This window comes from Ascaphus truei, unplaced genomic scaffold (genome assembly GCF_040206685.1).
Source record: "Ascaphus truei isolate aAscTru1 unplaced genomic scaffold, aAscTru1.hap1 HAP1_SCAFFOLD_875, whole genome shotgun sequence".
NCBI classification, from domain to species: domain Eukaryota; kingdom Metazoa; phylum Chordata; class Amphibia; order Anura; family Ascaphidae; genus Ascaphus; species Ascaphus truei.
This window is the reverse complement of record NW_027457214.1, coordinates 68,925-83,056: the sequence shown is the minus strand read 5'-3', so window position 1 is coordinate 83,056 and position 14,132 is coordinate 68,925. Positions and strand designations below refer to the sequence as shown.

Genomic DNA, 14,132 nt, shown 5'->3' with positions numbered 1-14,132 from the left:
TAAAAGAGCTACAATTAAATTTGAAGTCATACAAAAATATGGAGAACTTTAATGATATGGACAAAAATCTATCCAAAACTATCAATAATATTGAAGAGAAAATTATGATTAAAAAACAATCAAAATTTGATAGAGATAGAATTGACTATCAAAAAAACCAGATATATGCATGGCAAAAACCACCTCCCCCAAGGATTACATACCAACAAGAGCAAGCACAAAAAAGAGACCCCTATAAGAAAAATCCATATCCAAGAAATCTACCCCAAATAAATCTATCTTAAAAAGGAGAACATCAGGAGCATCAAGTATATCAGATGCCTCAGACCTAGAGAGTCGACCCTCAGTGGTATCATTTACAACAGATGAAGACACAGATCGCCTTACTGATTTTACAGACCCTGAAGAGCGTCACAAAAAAGATACATCATACCATCAAAATCCATCACGCCACCAAGAGAATCCATCAACCTCATTTGATCTGGGCAATCAAAGGGAGTCAAAAACTCCCAAAGAGGACGCGGCGCTCGCCCAAAAGAAGGGCAAATAAAGAGAAGAAAAATGGAACATTGATGCAAGAGAATAATGTAGTCAACATTTCGGGGGTAGATCTAACAGAAGGAGAGATAAAGGTTCTCAACAAGGGACTGAACTTTGGAATTCAGGACAATTTTGATCTGTTTAATACTGTTATAGATTTGCAAAAATACATTAGAAAATTGTCTCTAAAAAAATTCTTCAACTCTAGGCAGCCTGCTGTCAGTGGCGTCTCTACACCAGATGGCCTAGAGGACTCTATTCTGGGCCCTCTGGTGGGGGGGGGGGGGGATCACGGACGACAGGCTGTCCTTCAAAGAGTATACAGCTATACAAGACATGAATGACTTGTTTGATGAACAAAATTTGTCAGATGTTCAGAATGTTAGTGCCTCAGAACAGTTCCTCTTTTTGACCACTTCTAAACATACATCATTTAGGAAAAAATCCGTTTTCTGTCCTATGTTTTCCAAAGGCCCACACCTAGAGACATATGAAAAATTAGTGGAAAAAGATCTGCAATTACTAGCAAAGGGGTTTAATTTCACCACCACAATACCCAACAATTTATCCAAAGAAGAAGGCCAATCCCTGGCTGCTCTAAAAACTAGAAAAGACATAGTGATAAAAAATGCAGACAAAGGTGGGGCCATAGTGGTAATGAGCTCTGAGATGTACTGTTCTGAGGCAATGAGACAACTAAATGATACTGATGCATATTCTAAACTTACTAAGGACCCTACACAAATGTATCTAAAAGAAATCGAGAAGCTTATAGATCTGGGCAGAGAGTTGCATGTTCTATCTAAACAGGAATCAGAATTTTTATTTAACCCTTCTCCCATCATACCTATTTTTCACCATCTCCCAAAGATCCACAAGTCGCTTGTGTGTCCGCCAGGCAGACCTATAATATCTAGTATTGGATCTTTGGGAGATGGTCTATCTAGGTATGTGGATTTTTTCTTGCAGCCGTTGGTTCAACAATTACCGTCATTTTTGAAAGACTCCTTTGATTTACTCCTAGACATAAAAAACTTCACATGGTGTCACACATACACTTGGGTCACATTAGATGTGACGTCCTTGTACACAGTCATAGAACACACCAAAGGTATTAAAGCAGTCACTTATTTTTTGAACAATTCTAATCTTCACTTGGCACAAATCACCTTTTTATTGGATAGTGTATTATTTTTATTACAGCACAATTATTTCACTTTTAACAATCAATTCTACTTACAAACACAGGGCACGGCGATGGGGACTTCATTTGCACCTTCATACGCCAACTTATTTATGGGACTCTGGGAAACTGAACACATTTTCGGTGACACCAACCCTTATAGACATCACATTAAATTTTATCGTCGCTATATTGACGACCTGTTATTAATTTGGTCTGGAGATGCACACACACTTTCTTTATTTTTCACATATCTCGAATCCAACGACTGCAATCTTAGATTTACACATATGTTTCATGATCATCATATTAATTATTTAGACCTCCACTTGTATGTGGATACTGATCTTTCCATACAAACTAACATCTACAGAAAAGAAAATTCTCGCAACTCTCTGCTCAGAGCGAATAGCGCACACCCCAGACCACTCTTGAATAGCATTCCTAGGAGTCAGTTTTTACGTCTCAGGAGGATATGCTCGACAGACGAATGCTTTAATGATCAAGCAGAACAACTCATGACAAGATTCAAGGCTCGTGGTTATTCTGATTACACTCTTGAAAGTGCATTAAAGAATGCAACACAATCTAAAAGAGCAGATATATTGTGTAGACAAAAGAATATCAAAAAGAAAAAAAGCATTCAGGAGAGTGACACACCCTTATTCATTACCACCTACTCAAGACAAGCTGGCACAATAAGATCAATCCTTAACAAACATTGGGAAGTACTTAGATTAGATGGGGACTTAGATAGAGTTACACTCTCTAAACCCAAAATAGTCTATCGCAAAACAAAAACATTGGGAGACCACTTGTCACCCAGTATGTACAGAGACAGAATGGTTCCAGAGAAAGAGCTTCCAAAGGGGTTCTACAGATGTGGAACATGCAACTTTTGTAAATATGCACTCCCCATTAAAACAATGAGGAATATTTTCACGGGACAGAAATACAGGATTAATTCATTCCTAACTTGTAATTCTAAATATGTAGTTTATGTTCTCAAATGTGCATGTGGTTCTAGTTATATTGGTAGGACAATAAGACCATGAAAAATAAGGATCAGGGAACACATCAGAACTATCAAAAACAAGGATGACAATTACCCAGTGGCCAGACACTTCAACAAATGTGTACAGGGATCCATAGATCACTTAACATTCAGTGCCCTAGAACACATACCTATTCATCCTAGAGGAGGAGACAGAGACACACTCCTTAACCGCCGAGAAATGCACTGGATTTATACCCTTGGGACATTGGCCCCCAAGGGTATGAACATTGATTGGGAACTGAAACACTTTTTAAACTAAACTGAACTAACATCAAATTATCCCATGATATACAATGCCCAAATTATACAGCACACTCTTTTTGTAATAAATATGGTGTGCCTTGACATATCAAAAATACAATAAAAACACACACAGATATGCTATGTTTATATATAATAACATTGCATGATAGGTTATGATAAAGTGTATTAAATGAATCAAGTGATAACTATTATAACACATGTATACACATGACAGTCAATAAATAGATGACTCTTGAGAGATCCTATATGAACATCAAAATGATATATTGGGAAGTAATATAATTCCTCCAAAATGGACTGACATGTATACTTATGTTTGATTTCATTATTTATTTTTCATCTTATGTCTAATTTTATGATGGTACACTATCCACTCCTATCAAGTATCTATCTTTATGTATTTGTTCCTGAGGTATTTGTTTTGCATATATAAATGCTTATGATGAAATATGTACTATGATAGTTCCCAACATCCTCTATCTAAACAAGGCTGATATAATGAGTAGTCCAACAATGTAATCAATATTTAGAAGAATATATAAGTATAATTAGATAACTACTAATATTCATGCAATTACATTATTATTAGGCTCTTAAAGCTTTACTATATTACCAGCTAATCCATACTACTTCATCACAATAACATCAATAGCCTTGTCATATGACTCATACCATTTCTTCTATTTTATTACCTCCTTACCATCATTTCAGCCGAGTAGATTGTTTTTCTTTATTTTCTCGTATTGATACATTGTTTTGACTAGGTTTTAATGTTGCTACATACACTATTCCCTTCTACTGACTTACACTGCAGCCGCTCTGTTGATCGGAGACATTACCCGCACTTGTCAAACACAGTATAATGGTTTCATTCATTCCATTGGCCATATCAGACAACCAATGAGATCGTAGCTTGGCGAACTCGCGCGCAAATTATCTCACTGAGATCAGCTGTTAGCGGGGGGAAACCTATATTAACAGGGCGGTTGCAGAGAGTAAAACAGTTCTCTTTGATAAAGGGCAGGAGCCTGAAACGCGTAAGAGATTTTACTTGTCCATCACCATGATGTCGATCATGCAATAAAGGATTTTTATTCATATCTGGTGTATAGCCCCTGCATTTGCTCTGCTGTGCTCCGCTTACCTCCTGCAGGACTTCTCTATATGGCTGGGTAATATTTCATTTATTACCACATTTGGATTTCAACATTTAGATTGTAAGCTCTGAGGAACAGGGCGCTCATCACCTTTTTGTATTTCTTCGTGCTTTTTTTTGTCCGTATTTGGTTTGTTATTCTGTTTGTCATTGATGTCATCCTGTTCCCCCATTGTACCGCGCTGTGGAATATGTTGGCGCTTTATACGGTGATAATGATAATAGATGGGTCACATATACCAGAAGACATTCCTAATCTTTGCATTCGAATAGCTCTTCGGGCTCTCTGTTCCGCTGCTACCCTGGAAGTCTTTAATGCATTTACTGAGTGGCCGTGTCTTTTTCTTTAGTGTATCCCACTCTTCGTGGAGGCCGTGCTGGAGAGATTAACACGAGGCGTTAAGTCCAGTCAGCTGCGGACCATGTGCCTGCAGGTGGTCATTGCATCTCTGTATTATAACCCAGCTCTGCTCCTGAACACCTTGGAACAAATTCGCTTCCCTCACAGCTCCGAGCCCATCACTGCACAGTTTGTCAATCAGTGGGTGAATGATACAGACTGCTTCCTGGGGCAAGTAAAGCTGACCGTTTCAGAACTTCATATATGGAGGGTACATGTGTGCATTGATCGTGTCGCTGTGATGTGTACTGAAGATTCTCTTGCAAATTATGACCTGTCGCCCATCTTAAAGCAACAATCCCCACTACTTAACCTTGTTTTTCTGCTGTTTTTTTATTTTTATTTGTTTTTAACAAACTCTGAAACTGGAGGGTCCCTGTAGCTCGGGGGTAGGGGACGGTGGAGGTTGTGTGCAACTCTTGTCCTCAAGGGCCACCGGGATAAGATTATTTGGAAGGAGTAACAGAGCACTACTGAATGTATCCAAAATTGAAAAAAAAACTATTATGAAAGGGAAAGTGTGTTTTCCGTTAAAAAAGTTATTTATTGGTCATGGGACAGAAATGAACAGTGGTGTTGCCCCACCAACGCGTTTCGCACTAAAAAAAGAGCTTTCTCAAGGCATCCATTTTCCTAAGCTCAAGGGCCACCACCAGGTTAGGTTTTCAGGATATCCCTGCTCTTTACAGGTGTCTTAGTCATTATGACTGAGCCACCTGTGCTGAAGCAGGGATATCTTGGAAACCTAACCTGTTGGTGGCCCTGTAGTACTGGAGTTGGACACCCCTGCTGTAACTGAACCCTAACCCCCGGGTTCCTGAGATATTTCCCATTTTTGTACCTGTATGTTTGGACCATTTTGTGTAATCCACATGGCTGCCATCCAAGGCTCACTCCTTCAGACCAAATAGGAATCCTCAATGTCATCAGGGCAGGACACAGCGGCGTCCTATTGGATGAGTCAGTTAGCTTTAATTTTACTGGCACATAAAAAGGTAAGTATCACGGGTACCAGGTGGTCCCAGGAGCTAAGAACAGTATGGATCCGCACCAGTGGGCACGTTGGTTCAGATTTCGGACAAAGAAAAGATTCTCAATATAGGGGGAATGCTGCATTAATGCTTCTATTGTATGCGTTGAGCCATCACTAATGGTGATATTTGTGATGTATGTGATTAGTCGCCACTCGTGCTGGGGTTTGTACCAATGAGCCGTAATTCATGATAATGTGGGGAATTTGATAGAAGCTTCTTAGCAGTATTTTTTGTGAGGCTCTATGCACCATGTCTGTCTTATGATCTGCTGCTTGTCTTGTAGGCTGCATGACCGGAAAGTGTGTATAATAGGACTCAGCATTCTGATGGAGCTTCCAAACCGACCGCCATCAGTCAACGCTGTTGTTTCCCTCATTGTACCTTTGATTCTGCTTCTCTTCCTTGGGCTGAGACAGGTGTGTGCAAGCCGTGAGCAGCCTGACCAGCGGCCATCCTTGCAGGACCCAAAGAGTGAGACTGAGGAAAGCGGTAAGAACCTCTGGCTCACTCCTTTCTCAGGAAGGAAGACAGGCTCTGGGTGTACTGAGACCGACTGGTATACCAGGAATGTTCCGAGATGGTAATATATTTGCAACATTAGGAAAAAAGCACAGCCGTGACATCCCAGAATCCTCTGTCCTCGGTCCTAAGCACACTTTAATAATAAAGCCATCAATTATTGGGAAGAAAACGATACAGCATTAAGCTTGTAGCCTGGGAAAGACTAGCTAATCTTCACATTGGGATTCAGGATTTTAACTTGCCTTGGTCAACATACATCTTATTTTTAAACACTGTATGTAACTCCTAACAAAAATAATCTATTTGGAACAAAAAGATATTAAATGTTGCATTACAATAGAGAATTGCAGGCTTTATCCTGCATGTTAAAAGAAGCATATTAATAAGACATGGCTAGGGATCGATTTGTAGGGTTGTACTGTATGTAGCATTACAGGGAAAACAAAGAAGGGTTCAAAGGATATACAGTACATTAGTAGTGTGTTTTTCTGTTGCTTATGTAAATAGTTTAACACCCCAACATCACTCGCATAGATAGAATACATGGCCATATTAAAACAAGTGTTACGTGAGCATCACAAAAAGACCATGTCTCGATTTTAACACATAAAATATTCACAGGGAATAAAATATCATTTAAAAATATTCTGCAAAATAAATATATCGGGATTGCATTTGTGTAGCTGCAGCAATATTTGTAACACGTATGTGCCATTCTTTCCAGGAGATGGAGTTTTGGATTTGTGTATACAAAATGTGTGTCTGTTACTGCACGAAGAAACCATTGTGAAAGATGGCATTTCGTGTGTGTGTGTGTGTGTGTGTGTGTGTGTGTATAAAACATTGGTATGAGTTGAGTTTAACACAATATATGTGTATGCATAGTGTTGTGTTGCATGAAGTCTTACGTGTGTGTGTGTGTGCAAAACATTGGTCTGAGTTTAGTGTAACACAATATATGTGCCTTCATGTGTATGCATAATGTTGTGTTGCATTAAGTCGCGTGTGTGTGTGTGTGTGTGTGTGTGTGTGTGTGTGTGTGTGTGACGGAGGAGCTGAAAGTCTCCCTTGGTGACGGGCTGTAAACATGCTGAACATGCTCTCTGCTTTTCAAGAGGAAATTCCGAGTGATGAGGAGGAAGGAAACGGGTTAGGTCAGGCCATGCAGGAGAACCTCGGGCAAGAGGAGGAGGAAGAGGACGACTGGGACGATGAAGTTCTGAAGGAGACTGCCTTGGAGGGATTCAGTACTCCTTTGGACTCAGTAGATGCCCTTGATGAATACCAGTTCTTTACAGAAGCTTTGCTCAGTACGTTACTTTTCAGTGTGGTTCGGCACAAAAATGAAAGTGGGGTTAAGTGGGGAAATGCTTCTAATTAAAGGGCTTGGAGGAGAGAGACCGGAGGAGCTCTGTATAAAAGCAATTTTGTTGGCAAGAAGTTCTGACACATTGTGCCATTTTGCTGGAGCGTATCTGCATCAAACAAATGTAAGAAATCGTCTCTTACATCTGGTGCAGAATATTAGAAGGCACAAGCTTATACCACTATCACATTTTTGTTTTTCGTTTTACACCGATTAAAGGGAGAAGAGGTGAGACATGGAGGTGCAGAATTTGACACATCTCATTATATTCTGAGTTATGTGTCTCATACTGTCAGTTCCCAAGTATCAAGCAAGCCCATGGAACAAGACGAAGAGCAAAGTGCTTGATGCATTGACGCATGCAGGTGCAAGATGGAAACCATGCTTACATTTTGCTCCAAAATTGCTTTGATACATCGCTCCCATGGTATTTAGAGAAGGCGGCACAGCGAAATATTTTAGGGCATGTCGGGCTTTAAGGGCAGTTTAGAAAAAGAAATTAATTGGAGGTGCAATGGAAAAATGGAATCAACTTTATATTCACCTTCAAAGTGAGTGTTCAATAGTAATTAAAATATACATATATGGTGCACTACTAATGCAAAAACATACATTAAATACATAAACAATTGTTAAAAGTGATATTGCTAAATATCATATAGCTGAACTGGTAAAAGTGTGTAAAGGTCAGAGTTGCCTGTGAGAAAGGTGGTAGCCTTAAATGCTGCTGGCTGTCAGCTCCTGCATGCTCCTTCCTCTCTGGGGATAACGCCTAGACCGTCCCAGCTACCCTTCCAAGCTGCAATACGGCGACTCTGGAGGTGAACCGAAGGAGAACATTGGAAGACGCCCAGGACGGTCCCTTCTGACAGCACACCAAGGTGATCCACGGCCCCCGCCTACTCACGGAGGTAGTGAGTCCCAGCAGTGTGAGCGCCCGATCCAGCCTTGTGACAGGACGGTCCAGGCGTTAACCCCAGAGAGGAAGGAGTCTTTGCCTGATTTCACTATAAAATATACTCAGTGACATTTAAATCACCCAGGTGATGCTTTTCGAACAAAAGTAGCACCTAGTAATGGGCATCAGGGATATTGGCCTCACGAGAAGCTGTGAAATACAGCCTGCCAATGTCCTAGTAAAAGGGATATTCCATGGCATGCATCTTCCAGACTGTTATAAGCTGTACATACGCATGGATGTGATGAGACTGTCTTGTTTAGGAGTGCAGGGCCAAGATCTCTCGTGGTATCACTCGCTGACAGCCCCGCTAAGTAATGATCAGAAGAAACACCTGCATGAAATCTACTCAATGGCCGAGCAAAGGAAGAATGCAGCAGGTCAGTCACTTCAAAGGAGCCAAAGATGATGGGGGTTGGGGCTCTAGCAGGAAAGTGAGAATCCCAGCATATATCGCCCCCTAGACTTAAATACAGAACAGTATCCTGCAGTGATCAAAAACTCGGTGACAAAAGTCAAATAGACATTTAAAGTCTTAATGATGCAGATATAATCCACAACGTTTCGGGGGAAATCCCTTCCAGAGCTGTACGATTATGCACCCAAAGAAGGGATTTTTCCCGAATCTTTGTGCATTATGTCTGCATCACTAAGACTTTAAATGTCTATTTGACTTTTGTCACTGAGTTTTTGAGCGCCGCAGGATACGGTTCTGTATTTAAATGTCCTCATCCCGGCAGATTTTCCTCATCTCCACCATGCTTTCGGTTCTCTAATGCACGTCAGTCACTCCCACAATGGCAAAATACATATACAGTATGAAACCTCAAACAGGCGCTTCCTATGTGAAATAACTTGTGATTTTCTTGTGATAAATGAATGGGAAATATTTGTGTTCAAATATATCTACAAATTATATAGTTGATGTGGTTACGTGTAAATAAATTCAATCATGATCCAAAAATGTGTATATACCAGTAAAACCATTAATGAGATTTAGGACTTTGTGTATTCAGCAGCTTAAACTCAGAGAAACTGTCCAAGATAGATCCTGAAACAGTATTTTTGTAGTGTGTGTGGGAAGCGCTAAATCTCCTCTGCACCAGATAACTGTTATAATAATCCATTTAGAGAAAACCATAAAAGGAGGAGCGTACCCCACTCTCTACAAAAATACACACGAGCAGCTAAATGTAGAAGGTTCAGCCAGTTGCGGGGGCTGAATTAACTGATCCATATTATGTTACTGTATATGCCAGTGTTCTTATTCTGTTTCATTTCATCCGTTGTTTGATTAGGACTTGCCGCACCCCAGACAAGTACAATAAACTGCAACAGAAGATAACTAACTCCAGGTACATTTGTGGGACATGGCAGCTGGATTGGAGCTTTTTTTTTTTTAAACTTGAATTTTATTGAAAACATAATTTTACATAAATGGAGATACAAATACACATAACAGGTGTAGCACCTGTTTCCCCCTCCCCTGCCACTGAAGATCTGGCCACTACATGGGTATTGTCCCCGGTGCTGTAGCTCACCTGCTGGTTCAGGAAGTCTGAGTGGCTCCGCAGTTGTTATCCTTACATGAACACCGGTGGCTCAATCATTTGGACTGAACTACCTGTACTTGGGCAGGAATATCCTTAAAACCTGGTCTGTTGGGGGTCCTTGTGAACAAGTTTCAAACCGCTGTTCTAGACGTGAGCTTGTTTTTCCTCAGAACACACTTTTTCACAGGAATAGCCAACACAGTTGTAGATTGAGCCACCTGTGCTGAAGCAGAGATACCATTAAAAAGCTAACCTGTTGGTGGCCCTTGACTGGAGTTGGCCACTCCACCTTAGCCCCTTCCTGTAACATAGAGTAACACTAAATTGAAGACAGCCTTACATCAACCAGTTATGCTGTTTTGTGTTTTGGAATTGCACCAGGGTGGTGCGACCTGACAGGGCACACAATCTTGTTCAGCTCTGGGCTGACCTCGCTGGTCCAGATTTGAAAAACAATCTTGATTATACTGTACTAAATCACTTGCATGTAGCTATAATGCTGACGGTTTTAATGCACGTGAGTGACGGCCAAGGCCATTGTGTCTGAGATGAATGTAGGCATTTTTATACTAGATACAGATACTTCATCCCACCTGCTGTCTTTGTAACTGTAACGGCTCAAATATATGTGCCATCTGATCAAAGCCATGCATTTTCTTCTAAAGCTTGCGGTCTACATGAGTTTTTAGTGCTGTGTGCTGTACAGATGTACTGAGACTTGCTGTCTCCGGAGCCAGGGCCTGAGAGAGCTTCAAGCCGCGGCTCCAGTGATGGTGCTGCCCATGCCATCCTGCAGGGGGGATCCATGCTTTCGAATCGGACCCTCCTGGAGCGATAATTCTCCGGCACCACGGCAGTCACGTTTTCACAGCATGCCCTGGTGCCGAAAACGGAAAGTCTTGCTCCATCTGTATGTCAGCATCATAGCCCATAACCAAGTATGGTAAAACCTATCCTTGCTTCATTTTTGCATAGCCAGTATAACCAACCCCACACTGAGACCCAATAAGGTCGAAACGGCCTTCTGTGGGTGGGTTTACTGGCTTTGCATCTTGACCCTGGCTGTGCTCAAAGTTGTGACCATGCAGCAAGCTTAAGCCTATAGGGAACCATGTTGATGGTTTTGAAGCAAAAGGTGGCACTGTGTGCTCATTTGCATGTTATTTCCCAGAATCCCTTGCTGCAGTGGAAGTGCTGGGTGATAATGGTGAAAGGCGGGTTTGCAGACCTGTCAAAGACATGCAATGAGCATACAGTAATATTTCCATTATATATATCAATATCATCATCTTCATCTTCACGCTCCACCACCTAACCATTTAGGTTGGGATGCTTCATATACCTAAAAAGTACTGTAGATCAGAAGCATACAGTACAATTCAATGAGTTTATACACTATTGACTTGGATGGGAGGTTCCATCATTCACGGTTTAGTTCTTTCCACCGTTATACCTCTCGCATCCCTTGCAAAGAGATGCTTAGGAAATACTTTGGTCTCATTGTGCTGTTGTTAACGCAATGCTGTTGTAAATCTATCAATGTTTAGACACTAAAAACCCGACCAGCTTGTCCCAGCCTCATTATTATAGCGCTTTTGATTAAGGTGAAAAGTGGAGACTGCACTGTTAATGGAAAGGTGTTTGTGGGGGTGGGTGTAGCATGTAAATATGCAGAAGGAAGAAAGAAAAGTTCTGGTACAAAATGTTTTTTTTATTTAATGTGAAAGTGCCAGTTGGTAGTGGAAGAAATTGACATTGAAGAGCACAATCTAGACATAGGATTCTGTCCCACGACTCTCACTGTTGTTGTATTTTTTTATTTCCAGCTTCTCAGAAGATTGAGCAGCAGAACGCTGCTTAGTTAGAGTGCCATAAGCTCGCAGCACCTTCCTTCTGAGGAACTCAGCTTGGAGACAAACGGAGAAAGCTACAGAGAACTCTTGGAAACCTTTATTATCATATTTTGTATGTCTCATTGACCCAAAAAAGGTTAAGTTAGACTTTCAGACTGCAGCGATGCATCATAAGACTCCATTATGTGACTTTAAAATCTTCTGACATACTATTTCATCCTGAGAATGTGACCGATTGTGCGCTGCACATGGAGCTGGACTTAAAATAAACTGAAGCAGAAATGCCTCGCTGCTGGACCGTGTACATGATTCTTAATTTTCTGCTGTTTGTTTTGGTACAGTAATGCATTTGGACTTAAACTGGCTACTGGAAGATACAGTATGAACCATATGAAATTCTTGGTCTTTGGACCCTCACTGGAATCCTTTGCCTCTTCATCTTGATGTATTTCTTCATTCCCTCTCGTTTGTTCTTTCATGTGTGTAACTGGCGCGGATGTTTCAGATTTAAATATAGGCCACATGGAGAAGAACGGTCTCTATCTCCCCATCACAGCAGAGATAAATTCGACCCTTGAAATGTCTGTCTTCAGAAAAGCCATTGGTTTTCCAAGCTCCTCACCCCTCGCAGAGCTGACCTAAATCTGTCTGCAGTCAAGTCCTTTCTATTATACTCTTAGCACTTCTTTTTTTTTTTTGCATACTATTTTTTTCTTTTTGTTTACTTGCTTACATAGATCATCACAGGTCACATGGGGTCCTATGTCAGGAAAAATAAAACTCTTTGTCAAAAAACTTATTTTAAAGATGCAGCATTTGTGCTTCTCTGGTTCTCTCCTTCAGTAAGAGCGTGTAGTGCTCTGTGTGTCTCAGATCTGGTACAATATAACTTTGCTCACAATAACATGTGTGTCTGAGGCTGCCAATGTGGGGACAGCTGGGGCTACTGTCCCGGGCCGGCGAATCAAATTCCCCCCTAACAGCGACCCTAACGTGAGGCTGCACTCCTTATAAGCCCCTTTGCTGTCCGCCAACTGTCTCACAGCAATCGGTGGGCCTCTAGGCTTCACCCCTATACTGACCCCTCATGTCTGTGTCCCCCTTTTTTCGGCCCACTGTAGCTTTTAGCAGGCCAATCCCCAGGCCTTTGGGACCCTATTCTGGCTGTGCCGTCCTTCCAAAGGCCCCTCTCATTGCCTCTCGTAAATCACCTCCCCACCCTCCAGGCCCATTCACTATTAAGTTAACAAAAAATACAACCTGTACAGTGCCAGGGGCCAGATACATATAGATAGATTTATATCAATCTTGCTAAGGGGCTAATTTTATACTGGGGGAGGTTAAACAATTGTAGATAGTAAGCCCACTTGAAACACCCGTGTTTTCTTGCAGCTGAGTCGTGGCTTATTAGATTAGCGATACGGCTGTTATTAAAATGCACTTAATATAATGCAAGTGCTTTTAATATATTATATTTGATAAGTGCTTGCATAGGATAGAGATCAGCTAGTTTTTAGCTAGTTCCAGTTTGGGTATATGCAGAAATGCACCTTTAAACCACTCTAGCTTAACACAAGGATTATAATGTTAGACTAGCTGTTATGTAGTCCAGTCGTTGTGAACATTATACAAAATAAGTGAAAAGTAGGAGAAAAATCCCCAATACCGTGCTCAGCTATATGGTATTCCTTGTAAAGATATATATCATGTATTTATAATGACAAAGTGGAAAAGCCGTCTTCACAATATAAGTGCCGTGTGTTCCATTGAGTTAACCCCTTCCTCTCTGTAGCGGGCGGGACCTGTATCTAATGGTAAAATCAGTAATAAATATCTGATAACCTAAGAACAGTTTGAAGTCCCCCTAGGAAGTATATGGGTACTAGGAACATAACCCCCAGGGCGCAGGTGAGCGGACTGGGGTACTCACGGTTGGAAGGTATCAGCAATTCCTTGGGCGTGCATCACGCTGGTAATAGACAAGTAGAGAAATCCTGCAGGAGGTAAGCGGAGCACAGCAGAGCAAATGCAGGGGCTATACACCAGAATGAATAAAAATCCTTTATTGCATGATCGACATCATGGTAGTGGACAAGTAAAATCTCTTACGCGTTTCAGGCTTCTGCCCTTTATCAAAGAGAACTGTTTTACTCTCTGCAACCGCTCTGTTAATGTAGGTTTTCCCCCGCTAACAGCTGATCTCAGTAAGATGATTTGCGCGCGAGTTCGCCAGGCTACGATCTCAT

The 14,132-nt window shown here is 41.2% G+C and overlaps 1 protein-coding gene across 1 annotated transcript; it reads left to right on the top strand.

Moving 5' to 3' along the window:
• The first annotated feature begins 365 nt into the window (after positions 1-365).
• LOC142486450 (importin-8-like) lies at positions 366-12,188 on the top strand. The gene is made up of 7 exons (XM_075585044.1): positions 366-812; positions 4,551-4,771; positions 5,918-6,123; positions 7,272-7,466; positions 8,744-8,860; positions 9,779-9,835; positions 11,860-12,188. Exons 1-6 carry the CDS (start codon positions 366-368, stop codon positions 9,823-9,825), a joined length of 1,233 nt encoding a protein of 410 aa, XP_075441159.1. The 3' UTR covers positions 9,826-9,835; positions 11,860-12,188.
• The last annotated feature ends 1,944 nt before the right edge of the window (positions 12,189-14,132 follow it).

Coding starts and splice junctions, on each gene's coding strand:
- LOC142486450 (XM_075585044.1), top strand. CDS start 366: ATGAAGACACAGATCGCCTTACTGATTTTACAGACCCTGAAGAGCGTC. Junction 4,772..5,917: donor GATACAGACTGCTTCCTGGG/GCAAGTAAAGCT, acceptor CTTGTCTTGTAG/GCTGCATGACCGGAAAGTGT. Junction 7,467..8,743: donor CTTTACAGAAGCTTTGCTCA/GTACGTTACTTT, acceptor TGTCTTGTTTAG/GAGTGCAGGGCCAAGATCTC.